General features: G+C 52.2%; 6 protein-coding genes across 6 annotated transcripts; 2 read left to right on the forward strand and 4 right to left on the reverse strand.

Moving 5' to 3' along the window:
• Positions 1-108: 108 nt before the first annotated feature.
• P168DRAFT_325756 (translation initiation factor 6) lies at positions 109-1,471 on the reverse strand. The gene is made up of 5 exons (XM_024841048.1): positions 1,196-1,471; positions 1,051-1,122; positions 890-976; positions 624-812; positions 109-520 (listed from the first exon to the last, which is right to left on the reverse strand). Exons 1-5 carry the CDS (start codon positions 1,228-1,230, stop codon positions 157-159), a joined length of 747 nt encoding a protein of 248 aa, XP_024693990.1. The 5' UTR covers positions 1,231-1,471; the 3' UTR covers positions 109-156.
• Positions 1,472-2,258: 787 nt separating this feature from the next.
• P168DRAFT_295863 (uncharacterized protein) lies at positions 2,259-4,934 on the reverse strand (the record flags this gene model as incomplete). Its single annotated transcript, XM_024838070.1, has 4 exons — positions 2,259-3,029; positions 3,083-3,187; positions 3,236-4,818; positions 4,877-4,934. The coding sequence occupies 4 exons, from the start codon at positions 4,932-4,934 to the stop codon at positions 2,259-2,261; spliced, it is 2,517 nt and encodes an 838-aa protein (XP_024693991.1).
• Positions 4,935-7,278: 2,344 nt separating this feature from the next.
• P168DRAFT_303206 (uncharacterized protein) lies at positions 7,279-8,772 on the reverse strand (the record flags this gene model as incomplete). Its single annotated transcript, XM_024838726.1, has 1 exon — positions 7,279-8,772. One exon carries the CDS (start codon positions 8,770-8,772, stop codon positions 7,279-7,281), a length of 1,494 nt encoding a protein of 497 aa, XP_024693992.1.
• A 1,645-nt stretch (positions 8,773-10,417) lies between these two features.
• P168DRAFT_122894 (uncharacterized protein) lies at positions 10,418-10,927 on the forward strand. The gene has a single exon (XM_024832632.1). It carries the CDS (start codon positions 10,584-10,586, stop codon positions 10,866-10,868), a length of 285 nt encoding a protein of 94 aa, XP_024693993.1. The 5' UTR covers positions 10,418-10,583; the 3' UTR covers positions 10,869-10,927.
• Positions 10,691-12,884, forward strand: P168DRAFT_249984 (putative UV excision repair protein (RadW)). The gene is made up of 7 exons (XM_024834197.1): positions 10,691-10,920; positions 10,995-11,042; positions 11,103-11,175; positions 11,277-11,356; positions 11,436-11,756; positions 11,825-12,337; positions 12,394-12,884. The coding sequence occupies exons 1-7, from the start codon at positions 10,903-10,905 to the stop codon at positions 12,511-12,513; spliced, it is 1,173 nt and encodes a 390-aa protein (XP_024693994.1). The 5' UTR covers positions 10,691-10,902; the 3' UTR covers positions 12,514-12,884.
• A 534-nt stretch (positions 12,885-13,418) lies between these two features.
• On the reverse strand, positions 13,419-14,100 carry P168DRAFT_122853 (uncharacterized protein). The gene has a single exon (XM_024832631.1). It carries the CDS (start codon positions 13,994-13,996, stop codon positions 13,520-13,522), a length of 477 nt encoding a protein of 158 aa, XP_024693995.1. The 5' UTR covers positions 13,997-14,100; the 3' UTR covers positions 13,419-13,519.
• Between the last annotated feature and the right edge of the window lie 15 nt (positions 14,101-14,115).

Below are 14,115 nucleotides of genomic sequence, written 5' to 3' on the forward strand. Positions count from 1 at the left end.
ATTGGTATTGACCATTCAGATTCACATTTCACATTATAACAAAAACCATCCCTCCAGAGACAAAAAGGAGATGATGATGAAAAAATCTCATTGACAGACACAAAAAAAAAAAAAAAATAGAAACAAGGAAGGGAAACGACAGAGAGAGAAAGAGAACTAGTAAAAACTCTCCACAATACTCTCCTTATTAGCCGAATTCCCCATCCCCACGCCCTGAGGACCCATCTCGCCCAGACGGAACACACTTTCGATAACGCTCAGCTCGGTCGCCGTCGTGTCCAGGCCGGTGACGGCCAGCCAGTCGTTGACGACCATGCCGGCGCCGACGACGGAGCTGCCGCGGTTGACACTGCCGGCGACGAGGGGCACCTGCAGCAGGGAGGAGAGCTCGTCCTGGTCGCGGATGGAGGTCTTGGGGTGGACGATGCCGCCTTGGTTGGAGAGGGCCATGTAGGAGCCTGTGAGGACGTTGTCGGCGATTGTTTGGCGGAAGACTTCCACGCCGAGGACGTCGGCGATGCTATTTTTGTTAGTATCTTTGTTCACATATTGGCTTTTTATATATGATATATATCATATAACACATAGGCAATAAAGGGAAGAGAAGAGGGGAAAGAACGTACATCTCTTCCGTCTCGCGCTCCAAATCAGGATGTATGAGAGCCACATGATCGTTGCAGCAAATGACATTCCCCAAAGCCGACAGTCGCTCCTCTATGCGCTGGATCTTGACATCGTCCGGGAGATCATTCCGCAGATGTTGAAGTTCTTGGTCTGTGGTGGTCGTGGGCACCAGGAGGCCTTTGCGGTTACTGTTAATGTTAACTCCAAACCCTTTCATTCCCCCTCGGTATCTTCAATACCGAGTATCTTAAAGAAGGAAACATACCCAGCTGTTAAACGACCAACAATGCGAGTCCCCGCGATAGAAGCATGACAGATGGGAATAACATCTTGCAGTTCAGCCTCGAACACACTATAATTCCCAAGATTAGTCCCCCATCTAAAGCCCAGCCCACAGAGAGCGATACTGTAAGAAGGAAAACACACCTGTAAAAGTTCTCCGAAGCACCAACAGCGACAATCGCGTAAGAGTTCGTCAGACGGGAAAAGACGCCGACTCTGCAAAATCAATCCTGTTAGCGCACTCACTCCTCCCATATATATGTATCTCCCCCGGAAGGACCCTACTCACTCGTTGGAGTTCTCGAATTGAGCACGGACCGCCATAGCTGTTCTGTATGAGATGTCGTGGGTGGTGTTTGAGGAAATAGTGTCGAGAGGTGGTGGTTGATGTTGGAGGGGCAGGCAGTGAGGAGAAAATATGTGCGGGCGGGGTGGAAAACGTCGGAGAACAAACAGGTGGAGGAATAAGAACCAGCACCACAGATACGGAGGTTAAAGGAGCTGGATAGAATAGGTTAAAGATACCTGGTTAAGCTCTCAGCTATAATAGGTATTTATATCAAAAGATGCAAATGCTAGAGGAGCCAAAAAAAAAAAAAAAAAAAAAAAAAGAAAAGGCTCGACGTTGCGATCGCCCCGCCGGTCACGCTAGTCCCAATCGGGCACAGGGAAGAGTCACCGCGGATGAGTCATCCTGGCTCATCCTGGCTCCACTCGGCGGGGACTACTATGCTTCACTGCCTACTGGGGACAAGAGTCGGGGGTGGCAAGGGTAATTAAGTGGACAAGAGGTAGTTGGAACTTTCATTAGACTGTCAACATCATAGTTCTCCTCATGTGGGCAATTATGGATACAAACATGCAACCGGGTATGTACAACCATGGACGCCAACCATGTACAAAACCTGGCAATCACAAAACAAAACAAAGTAAGACCAGTAGACAAGAACGCCCCAGAAGATCGTAGATCCTCAGTCTCCCTGGTAAGAACAGGTTCAAGAACAAAGCCAACCAAGTCCACGCCAGACCGTACATCCACGCTGAATCGATTGCAAAGATGAAACAAAAAAGAAAGCAAAGGGTGATCATAATCCAAACGCCAGAAGCACGTCAGCCGGGGACAGCGCCCTATCCACGCCCTTTTTCAAGGGGGGACCAGGAGCCGGACCAGAAGCGACCAAATCCAAACGCCGGAAGCACCACGCCAGCCAAGGCCAGCCCCCCGTCCACGCTCTTCCTAGGAAGGGGGACGAGGAGGCCGTCCAGGCGGGGGTGCGGAGGATAATACAGGTTGGGGGGATAATGTCCGACGGAAGCACCAAATCAGCCAGGACCGTCACCCGTCCACACTCTTAATAAGGGGGACGGGGCGGGCCAGGCGGCGGAGGGTGCGGGGGGTGCGAAGGGTGCGGAGGATAATACATATTAGGAGGAGGATGTCCGGTCATAAAACCAGGCAGCGGAGGCCGGTGGAAATTAGACCCCGGCGGAGGCGGCAGCTGCGGCGGCCCGCCCCGGGGAGAAAAGAGACCAGGTAATCCCAGCTGTTCGTTGATCGATGGGATCTGCTGCGCAGCGGGGAGAAGCCGTCGTTGGCGCTGCGGTGTGGGAGGGGGGAGAACAAAGGATCGGGGCTCCGTGGGCCCATGTGCGACATGGGGGTGGTGTGGCGGCGGCGGCTGGGGCAACAGGGTTCGATGCGCGCCGGGCTGTGGGGTGGTGAGATGGGACAGGGAAGATCGGGGCATCTCGGCCGACGCAACATCCGCCAGCGCGGACAACGCCGCGGGGAACGCTTCCGGGACGGGGGGCGGCCGAATGTCCCGCTCGACAAAAGGCCCACGGCGAACCTCCACGGCGTTTGTGGCCTGCACCAAGAGGTCGATGATGTCTCCCGCGGAGCAGCCAGCGAATGGACCGGTGTCGGTCATCTCCTTCATTTGCGGGTCGATATCGTCACCCAATTTGGCCCGTTGGAGGAAATCATCCCAGCCGTACTCGGCCCGTTCGTAGGCGGCCGCGCCGGCAGGATCCCGCACGTAAGATGACAGAAACCCCCGAACGACCCCCTTGGAGGGCGGGATCACAGGCACGCGCTCGGGCTCCGTTCCAGAACCCTCGGTCTAGACATCCGGTGTTAGTTCCGGTATGATCGAAATGGAAGAAAGGCACCTACCTCTGTGTGCTCATCATCTTCGGCGGCACGACGGCCTTCCACAAGGGCCATGTAGTCTCCCTGGCAAGCCAGCAGATGCTCGTCTTTGATTTGCTGTGCCGCGTACTGAGGAGTATTAGCTAGAGAATGGAAGAAAGAAAGAGGGGAACGTACCCTGGATCTCTCCTCGAGAATTGCCTTGTTGGCGGTAAACAGTCGATTATCTTGGTCGACGCGCAATTGATATTCCCGACGCAGGATCTCCTTCTTCTCCGCAAGTCGTGCTTTGAGAAGCAAGTTGATCTTGTCGAATTCCGGAACGTCCTTATGCGCATTCTTATCGCGCGCGAGCTTTTTCTGTGACTGCGACGCAAGAACCGCCAGGGCCAGCCGCTGAGCCGCCGCCACCTTGCGGAACGTCCGGTCCAATTCGCGTTGCCGGTCGCGCAGTCGCTGGGTGGCGGGGGTGGGAGACGGCGTGCGGGCGAGCTCGGCATCGCTCGAGCGATCCAGTTGACGACCGCGCCCCCCACGGCCACTGCGCGTCCCCCCGCGACCTCGTTTGGCGATCCCGGCACGACCACGTGCGGCGCCGCTGCCACGTCCTCGTCCCCGGTTTCGACCCCCACGGCCCGACTTGGCGGCGGTCGACTCCGCGGCGTTTTCCGTCATTGGCTCTTCCACGTCTTCTGTCACCTGGCGGGAGTCGTTGTCCCCGGTGAATTCGTCAGCACCGGCCGCCGAGGGGGATGCGGGTTTGTCCTCGTCGCTCGCTCGGAACGTCTCTTCCATGGCGCTGTCCTTTGCGCCGTCTTCCAGCTTGGCTTTCTTACTGAGACCGAACGATCCACTGGCGCCGTTGGGTTCGTCACGGGGCTCCATCTCTCCAGATTTGCGCTTTGCAGGCCGCGCGGACGGGCTCAGGGCGGCTTCCGACGGCTGTGGTCGTTCCGATTCTTCTGGGGTGGCGTGCCGGCTGGTGCCAGGCTTGATCTCTTCCGGAGAGAGGGCGCTCTTGGGTTCGTCGTCCAGTGGATGCGTTTTCGTGCCCAGCCCGCGCGGGGTCTTTTTCTCCTCGAACGGCTGAGTGAACTCAATGCGTTCCGGGAGGGTGCTGCGAGGCGATGGTGATTTGGGCGCCGAGAAGGCTGGCGGAAGGGGAGCCGCTGCGGTGGAGTCATTGGCCCCGTTCACCGAGAGCCTGCTCCGGTTACGCGTTCTTCCGCTCGGAGTGAACGTGGCAGATGGGCTCACGTCGACGGGCTTGGACGCCGCGAGAGGCTCTGCGGGAGGAAACTCGTTCGATGACGGATGAGAGTGAGACTTCAAGCGGGCCGACTGACGGGTGGACCTTGGGGTGTCCTCGACCGCCGGGCCGCGCTTCACGCGTTTCGCTCGCGGAGTTTCGGGGACAGCGGCGGATGCGAGGTCCTCGGACTGGGGGGGCTTGGCCGACGCACTGGAGATGGAGGACCGAGTACGAGAAGATCGAGTCTCGCGTGCATGGTTGGCGGCGGCGTTCGCTAGGTTGTTGGCGGAGTTGTTGGCCGGGTTGTAGCCCCGAACCGCACGAGTACTCAGCGTGACGATGCGTGAGGGCCGCTGGGGACCACTGTGTTTGCTGTTGGAATTGGTAGCATCTGTCGGATGAGCACGTGCATCCTGGCTGGCGCGATGACTTCGAGTCACGCGAAATTGAGGAGTATCGCCAGTGGAGTCTACAGGCGTGTGAGATGGGTAAACTCCGGGGGGCAAGACTATGGTCCAACTTACTAGGGGTGTTGCTGGGGATGGACTCGTTGGCGGCATTGCCACTTGATTGGCCAGTGGCAGGAGCTCTGGTGGCATCCATCTTGCGTTTGACACCCGCCATCGCCACTCTCTGGTTGATGGTTAGTATTGGTTGGATGGAGAGTAGATAGATAAGACGGAAGATTGAGGGACAGGACGGAAGGGGAATGAGCAAAGACTGATGTGGGGAGGGGAGCAAAAGGGATATGGAAGGACATGGCAGGAGTAGAAGGTCAGGTATCAAGGGAAGAAAGGTGATAGAGCTAATGGAGTTCTCTCCGATAGAGAAAGAGATCGACCAATGTAACACAAGGATCTTAAAACAAACAACAAGGTGCTGATGGACGGCGTCGAAGGCAGGGGGGAGAAGCCAAGCGAGTTGCGACCCAAGCATGAAATGGAATCATTAGATGGAGCGCAACCATTGAGTTTCTCAAGCCGGAGGGATGTGCAACGGGGCAGGGATGACAGGCGCGCCAGGCCGGATCAAGAGGGAGGAAACACGGGTAAGAGAAAGTATACAAGATGGCAGAAAGGATTTCCGAGTATGGGAGTTCAGAAGGGTATACGAATGCAATAGATGAAGGGGAGAAAGAAGGAGAAGGAGAACAAGAGAAGGAGGGAGAGTAGAGGGAGTCAAAACTACGCGACGATGGCAAAGAACGTGTAGAAGAAGCTTGAGTTGGGAGTAAAAAAAGAAGGGAAAAAAAGAAGAAAAACAGTATGCAACGGTGGGGACAACAGGAGAAGGCCAAGGCAAAAGGATCCAAGTCAAAGGGAGGAAAAGACGAACCGACGGGATAGGGAAAAAAGAAGGTTAACTTACCAGAGGAATGCAAACCAGGCAGGGCGAAAATGGGAGAAATGAAGTCGAAGTAGACTGATGGTTTCTACTAAAAGTAGAGGGAGACAGAAAGAGGTTCGGCCAAGTGGATCAGAATGGGCGACGCAGGCGCTAAATGGTAAGCCGTTGGTCGCCGGAAGGAGTAAGTCTATACAACTCAATGGTCTCTTCGACAGAATCGATCCACCAGTGTCGAGATGAGATAGAGAGAAGCAATGGAGTTGATGTTTGGATTAAGATCCAGATGATTAGATGATCAGAAGGAATTTCAAAACAGAGGAATATGAGTTGAAGAAGGATGAGATGGTGAGAGATGGAAGAAGAGGCAAGATGGGAGAAGGGGAAGAGAAGAAGAATACAAGAGAGAAAGGAAGGAGGAAAGAAAAGAAAAGAAAGAGACAGATGGATGTAGGTAATCAAGAAGAGTGAATCCAAAAGGACCAGTGAATGGAAGAGAGTATAGGGAAGAGTAAGGAAGAGAAAGAGAAGAAGATGAAGCCATTCAGCAGAAGAAATGAATCCTCGTTTTAGTTCTTCCTCTACTTCCTTTGCTTGTTTTAGCTCCATCGTACCGTATCGTACCGTATTTATTCCTCCGGTAGATCACTATCTGTATCACTACATATTATTCATTTATATCGTTGTAGATACTGACAACACAATTAATACTATAATATCACGATCACTTCTTCAGTCTAGTGATAAATAAAATATTCATCAAGTGTAGTATAAAGACCAAAGATTGAGCTCAGGTAGAAGATCATGGCCTACTGAAAGATTGCCGCATCGAGTAAGAAATCCCCAGTGGAGCCTGAAAAATAAGCAAGAAAAAATAAAATAAAAAACAGGTAACAAATCCATACAACGTAATCTAGACCCCTTTTATACTACACCCATACTCCATCCACTGTATAAACATACATTCTATTAAAGAAGAAAACACCCTCACTCTATAGAATATGGTATAGAAACAGGTATACCTGGATATCAGTGAGCATGTATGCAGCTTACCTATCTACTCACCTACGTATCTAGTACCTCCAAGCTTTGTATACAGAGACCGCCATTTGCTCAACCTTCTCCTCACCGTTCCCTCGGAGAATACTATAAACTTAGAAACCATTCCAATCTATCTTCCGCAGATGGGTTTAGATAAAGAAAATCTCTCTCTATGAAGAGGCACGTGTGCGGTCTACACCGTCACTTCTTCGATCGGCCGTACATTTCCGGTATTAGAAGGTATCTCCCTCCTACGATCGAACATGGATGTTTTCCCTACTAACTTCTATTTACACTTCCTACCAAGAATGTAATATGCAGTGTTGGATATCCAACAAAAGAAAGACTAGAATCATTGGACTGCCTCTAGACCATCTATATAGATCACCCATTAGACCTATATTTATATCTATATCTATATATATCTCTCTATAATATAAATCATATCAAACACGCTAGCTAGACCGAGGATATCTTGCACCTGCACCAAAGAGCACCACAAAAAGCTAAAATAAAAATGACAAAAGGAAAAGATGTAAAGAATGGCATGCACAACACTCATATAACGCACGGATGAGACAGCTCAGCTCTCCTGCGGGGATTCGCTCAGCTCGTGCTTCTTCTCGTACCGCGTGATGCTACTCCGCACGTCGGCTGCCATGATGAATCCGGGGATCTGCGTTTCGTCTGGTTGTTGGCTTGAGTAGATGCTCTTGTTGTTGTTATTATGGTCATCGCCAGACACAACTGACAACAACGATGAGGAAGACGACGATACTAACTGCGGAGTACTCGTCGTGCTTCGCCCCGGGTCGATCCGCTCTCGATCTACCTGATCCATTCGCTCGAACAGCGGCGACCGACTGCGGGGGGTGTGGTGATGCTGTCGGTAGAGCGAATGAGTGGACCGGTTGGACCGGACGCGGCTTAGCATCTTCATCGTGATGGTCTGGCCGGCGTTGGGCGACGCGACCACGATGGTCCCTGGCGTTGGTGTCGGTGGTGGCGAGGAGCTGCTGGGTCGGAAGAGCGGGTGGATGTTGCTTTCGTCTGGGAAGACGAGGGTGGGGAGCACTGCTTTGGGGGGTACGTTTGGTTGTGTTGGTTGTGATGCTGATGCTAGTGTTGTTGTTGATGATGATGCGGGAGATGAAGATGATGTTGCGGTGGTCGTATGGAACGGTGTCTTGTCCCAGGACGGCCGTTGGGCTGGCAACTCGTGGCCTCGGGAATCGGCGACGATGGTGACGCAGCTGTCGCGGTCCTCGTCGAGGAGATCCGGGGTCACGCTGGGGCTGGCGTATATCGAACGCGGGCAGTTGAGATCGAGTTTCAGGTCTAAGGAGGCAGAGGCGCGTCTCGTGTCGTGTCGGTAGAGTGTCCGGCCGGAATAGCGGTTCGACCGGCGGGAGGCAGCGCTGGACGCAGTGGGCTGCTGCTGCTGCTGCTGGGGAGGGAGCACGTCGTAGCTTTCTTTGGAGTGCTCCAGCGAGTCTGTATTCGATGACGGCGGTCTCGATGCCCGCGCTCTGGAGGTCGATCGGTTGGGAAAACGAGTCAGTTCGTGGGCGGCGGATCCGGGCCATCGGGTGGGACGACGTCCTTGGTTCTTCAGGCCCGTCAGGAGGTATCCGCCTAGGACGCCCTGGGCCATGACGGAGATGGCCCACATGACGCAGCGGGAAATCATAAGAGGCTGCCGGCGTTGGTGCTCCGCTGAGTTGCTGGTCTCGGTTGCGAACCGGACGGCACACCATGCGAGTAGGGCTGCGGTTGTGGCTGTTGCGATGGCGAGGTAGGTAATCACCGCGCCATATGTGATGGCCCTCCAGTCCTTCCATGGTTGTAATGTATTATTCTCGACATCGAGGGTCCATAGCACGAGTAATACGATCAGTGTCCCGCAGCTGATCGCACCTAGACCAAGGATGGCGGCCTCGATTGCGGATGTATTAGACGGTGAGGATCGGGAGGAGGCGAGGCATACGCCGTCGAGGACCGTGACTACTAATGTCGATAGTAATGAGGCAGCCCCGAAGTAGTGGATTGGGCGACATCTGCGCACGCTGGGAGTCATTTGGGTAGTGGGTTTCGACAAGCATGTAGTGGGCGCTGGTGGAGTTGCTGCCGCGGGAATCAATTCCGACTTGACTCGATGGTAGGGTGCTCTCTTCACGGACGACGGTGGTGTATATAGATTAATTATTGGAGATTCCGATGGGTTGGAAAAGAATCCAGTGGTGTATAGAGTGCGGTTCAATCGGTGGACGGTTGGGCTTCTACCATCAACAACGGAAGATGTTCATGATAGCAGCGTCCACATATAGGAAGATTGAACAGGAGAAGCTTTCGATAGATTGAGATAAACCAAAGAGATAAGAAGCGAGAGATAATGATCAGACAGACAGGAATATGGATCTGGCCTGCAAGAGTATAGACAAAGCAACTGGACGAAGGAAGAGCGACGAGGGAATGACGGGAGTAAATATCCGAAAAGAATGTTATGACCCAGTAACCTGGAAAGATCGAAAGTCTATCTATCAGACTAGGGAGAGACTAAAGAGCGAACGACGGGGAAAGAGGGCCCCCGATGTTTGGAGTTTGGAGCGAAAGACATGGGTATGCAAGACTAGGGTTAGGATGACAGGGGAGGGAAGTGGGAAAATGATGGTAGATCGCCACGTCTGTTCGAGATCAGACCCTAGGGCGTCCAGAAAGAGAAAAAGAAAAGAAACGAGAAGTAGTCAAAAGTACGGCACCGAGAGACTCGACGAATTTCTACTTGCAGATCTCCAGTTCTATCCCGATCTCTGGACAGGTACCGTTTGAAGCCGTAGCAGAGGTCTTCCTCTTCACCCCCTCCCATACACGATGCTCTCCGCTACACATATTACATAGTAGACACCATTGTCACATCCGGGGTACTTAGAAGTCATCCATGAAACACCCCAAGGGGTAGTTCGTTCCCGAAAAGATTATACTCGTCATCCACGTCCCTCGACCTGCTTGCATGCCTAACACAAGGTCCTTCGCGGGCCGATCCTCGAGCCCACGCCAGGCCAATAAGGTCAACCCACCAGGCAACCCAGCAGGATGGAACTAGGAGACATCACTGACGCATAGCACAGGTCTACCGCGACCGATTTGTCAAGGCTGGTGGCTCTCTAAGTTTTTGTGAAGCGGCCGGGACGATCACCGGGGTACCGGGAGAGCCTTAAATGGCAGAGTGTTCCAATTTTCGATTCCCGGATGGGGAGAGCAAGGTCGACCAATGGACTATAAAATCCCCGACTTGGTGATGTGACGTATCGTCTGTTCGTTTTGGGGGAGCTGAAGAATCCTAGGGACGGGTGGGATGATGTATGTGATGTGACAGTGGATGGGTCTTGGATGTGAATGAGGGGGATCCCGAGACCAAAAAAGAAAAGAAAAGAAGAGAAGAGACAGTCTTCTAGAAAGTAGTGGATAGAGAGTTGATGTGCAAGATATCAAGCGGATTGGCACCATGATCCTGGTCGTGTCGGGGATTGCTCAGAAGTTCTCCCTAGATGACCCCACCGCCATCTGATACATCGATGAGACAGATATCATCACCCGGGGGTGCCCCCTCTTCATGATCCAATTATTCCTTTTTTTCTCGAGAAGGAAAGAGACTCTTTCTTTAGTGGTATGGGAGAGCAAAACAATAGAATTGTCAACACTAACACTGAGGACAGACTCAGCAACCATTCTGACCATGGAGATTATTGCAGGACACTGGATTGAACCGGTAATTGTCATTGTTACAAATATACATTCGAAGCTGTCATGAATAGATTGCAACTCTTTAGTATCATCCTTTCATCAAAGTGCAATCAATACACATAACCACTCCATACTATCGTGTTGATGTGGCGGTGCATATCGTGGCTGGACTGTGGCTTCAGACCGCCTCCGCCTTTCTCCTCTCAGGCTCTCAGGCTCTCAGGCGTCATGCATTGCCATCATCGTCCATCACTTTCTTGCCCACTTTTCTTCCTTCTTCTTCTTCTTCCCTTGTTCCACCCACCTCAACCCATCTTCCTTTCCCTTCCTCGATCCCTTTGCATTCGACTTCTGTTCATAATTCCCTGTTCCGAGTCACATCGTCCCTCTAACCTTCTCCTTCCGTATTTCCCCACCTTGGTTAGCTAGTTGCTGTGTCTGTGGTCCTCTCTGGTGGCGCAAGATGAAGCTCACTTTCAAGGTACCCCCCCACCTTCGCCCTCCACCCGCGTCAACGATGTTTCTCGTCCGTCATCTAATCGTTGATCTCTGCAGGATTTGAAGCAACAAAAGTTTGTAATTGATGCGGAGCCCTCCGAAACGGTATGGCAGTTTCTCGTGTCCCCGGCGTTCTCGGTGCGGGGCTAATCGAATCACCTTTAGGTTGGCCAAGTCAAGGAAAAGATCTCCAAGGAGAAAGGATGGGAGGTTCCCCAACTGAAACTCATCTATTCGGGTTAGTGAACCACCCTTGGTTGTCTTCAGCGCCGTTGGTTCTTCCAGACGTTCGTCGACGGCGTCGACATCCCATCCGCTGACCGTCATCCCACTCTCCAGGAAAGATCCTTCAAGATGACAAAGCCATCGAGACATACAACATTGAAGAGAAGGGCTTCGTAGTCTGCATGGTGTCCAAGGTACGCGACTGATCCCAGAAAAAATCTTCTACGGAAAAAGCAAAACAATCCGAGACGAGTCTAATTCGTGTCGCCATAGCCGAAAACTGCCGCACCCTCTGCCTCTTCTTCACAGGCCCCTTCCACGCCTTCCAGAGCGCCTGCATCTACGCCCGCTGCTCCCCCGGCTCCGGCCCCCTCCACCAACACCTCCACGCCGGCTGTTCCTGCTACTCCTTCGCCCGCCGCCTCCCAACCCCCGCCCACTTCCTTCAATGACCCCTCAACCTTGTTGGCCGGGACCCAGAGTGAGCCGGTCGTTGCTCAGATGGAGAGCATGGGCTTCCAGCGAAGTGATATCAACCGTGCCATGCGAGCTGCTTTCTTTAACCCCGATCGTGCTATTGAATACTTGTTGAACGTACGTCTGAGACAACATTTATCCTTACCTCCGAAATGTGTTTTGGTTTCTCGTCTAACGATGTACAGGGCATTCCGGATGACGTCCAAGAAGAACAGCAACAGCAGCAACAGCAGCAGGAGGAGGCCGCCGCCGCCGCTACTGGCTCCCCCCAGGCCCCTGCCGCGACTGGTGCCACCGGTGCCACTGGCGCCACTGGGGGCGGCGACGAACCCGTCAATCTGTTCGAGGCAGCAGCTCAAGCCGGCGGCCAAGAAGGGGGTGCTACTCGTGGTGCTCGTGCTGGTGGGGCTGGAGCTGGAGCTGGAGCTGGAGCTGGTGGAGGTGAAGGTCTTCCCAGCCTGGATTTTCTCCGTAACAACACCCACTTCCAGCAGCTCCGTCAGCTGGTCCAGCAACAGCCCCAGATGCTGGAGCCTATCCTTCAGCAGGTCGCTGCGGGTAACCCGCAGATCGCCCAGCTGATTGGACAGAACGAGGAGCAGTTCTTGCAGCTTCTGAGTGAGGAAGGGGAGGGCGCCCTCCCTCCAGGCACCCACCAAATCCACGTTACCGAGGAGGAGAGAGACGCTATCGAACGTGTATGATTTTCCCCTTTGAACTATCTCTCGACTCCAAGCAACTAACCCGAAACTAGCTCTGCCGACTTGGGTTTTCCCGTGACCTGGTGATCCAGGCGTATTTCGCCTGCGACAAGAACGAAGAGCTCGCCGCGAATTACTTGTTCGAAAACCCGGACGATCCCGAGGATCTATGAAATGGCACTATCGTATCCTCCCCTCGAGACTTATCAATGATACCGAGCCGCAGACCACGTTCTATGTTCCGCTCCTCCCCTCGCCACTGCCGCTGCATTTATCTGCCCGGGTATTCTACTTGAGCTAGTGGTCTGAGCTGGTATCGCCGTTCGCTGTGTTCCCTCAGCCCAGGATGTTGGTGTCTCTCTACACATCATGCTTACTCCAAACCCTTTCATACATACCATTCTCCCCCTGGACCGTCACACACGATGTGTGCTTTTTTCTTTTTCTTTTTGTTCTTTCATTTTTCCTTTTTTTTTTCTGAGATGACGTTTCCGATCAAGCACTAGTTAATACAACAAAATGGGACATGATGATTCGACCCGTCATTTTAATTCGTAGTAGTAGTTATCTTTCTAGGGATGGGTAGATCTAATCGTGGGCAGGTGGACGTGATCACCACGACCATATGATCAATACTCGAGTCATATGACGTATTCACAGAACAATGAAGGCAGCCTACCCACCACCTAGGTACTCCTAGGTACCTACACAATTATTGACCAAATGATCCAATCGGTTCCCTGACCCAAGTATGAATTAATATCTAGTTATCTACCTACCTCTGTAGGTAGGTAACGATAATTGCCCGTAGGTAGCAATGAATCCGCAAATATCCCGATCGGGTCTGCCCAACCAGACTGGCATATGTAGCCAAGGTCTGGGGAGTAGGTCAGGCGATGTATTCTACTCTATTTATCCATTGTTGTTCTTTTTGGACAGATATGTAAATGTAAATATGAATGTAGATATATATTGAGAATATGGGGAATGGGAAATGGTGGGTTCGTTAGAGGGTAGAGGGTATTGTTGTGTGTGTGTGTGTGTGTGTGTGTGTGTGTGTGTGTGTGTGTGTGTGTGTAGATAGGTCAGTGGGGGAGAGATTTACATACATCTATACGTCTATACGTACGTATGTACGCACATGACATAAATGCATGTATGTGTGCATGCATGTGTAAGTTAGGGTAATGTACGTATGTAGGTGTGTATGTGTGTATGTAAGCATTTATGCATGTCTTTCTTGGTTAGTTGGTAGCTTGGCAGCTTGGTAGGGGAGGAAGCGATTGAGTATTGTGTAGATAGATAGATAGATAGATAGATAGATGGATGGATGGATAGGTGGATAGTTACACGCTTAGTGCGATTGATGGTTTGGTATAAGTTTGATATGATATATGGGTATTCATGATCTATCCATGGAGTATGGGGAGGGAATCCGGAAGACGAGGGAACGGGGGTATAGCGGATACGCATGATATGATTGATATGGTGGGAGTGGGGGGATGAGAGGTGAGTTTTCAATATGGTTAGGACGACAAAACAGGTAGTAGATGATCGCTGAAGATGAAGACTTGAGAGTGAAAGTTGAAGCTGTGAGGTGGGGGAGTATGCGAATGCGAGAAGGATGAGGAATGGTAGGAGGGTGGGCAGGAACATGCGGTGTAGAGACAAATATGGTAGCGCCAGACTTTCATTTCAAAAACCAATAAATTAATCAAAAGAGATAGAGAGGTGGTTTCACCCCTCTGCCAAGCTGGTATACCCCAGACCAGCTG

This window comes from Aspergillus campestris (assembly GCF_002847485.1).
Source record: "Aspergillus campestris IBT 28561 chromosome Unknown P168scaffold_4, whole genome shotgun sequence".
Taxonomy (NCBI): Eukaryota; Fungi; Ascomycota; class Eurotiomycetes; order Eurotiales; family Aspergillaceae; genus Aspergillus; species Aspergillus campestris.

Excerpts from the sequence above, each read along its gene's own strand:
- P168DRAFT_325756 (XM_024841048.1), bottom strand. The coding sequence starts at position 1,230 with ATGGCGGTCCGTGCTCAATTCGAGAACTCCAACGA. Across the intron at positions 813-889 it reads GTTGGTCGTTTAACAGCTGG|TAACCGCAAAGGCCTCCTGG; the intron begins GTATGTTTCCTT and ends TAACATTAACAG. Across the intron at positions 521-623 it reads GAGCGCGAGACGGAAGAGAT|CATCGCCGACGTCCTCGGCG; the intron begins GTACGTTCTTTC and ends TAACAAAAATAG.
- P168DRAFT_122894 (XM_024832632.1), top strand. The coding sequence starts at position 10,584 with ATGTGGCGGTGCATATCGTGGCTGGACTGTGGCTTCAGACCGCCTCCG.
- P168DRAFT_249984 (XM_024834197.1), top strand. Across the intron at positions 11,043-11,102 it reads ATGCGGAGCCCTCCGAAACG|GTTGGCCAAGTCAAGGAAAA; the intron begins GTATGGCAGTTT and ends AATCACCTTTAG. Across the intron at positions 12,338-12,393 it reads AGAGAGACGCTATCGAACGT|CTCTGCCGACTTGGGTTTTC; the intron begins GTATGATTTTCC and ends ACCCGAAACTAG.
- P168DRAFT_122853 (XM_024832631.1), bottom strand. The coding sequence starts at position 13,996 with ATGTTCCTGCCCACCCTCCTACCATTCCTCATCCTTCTCGCATTCGCA.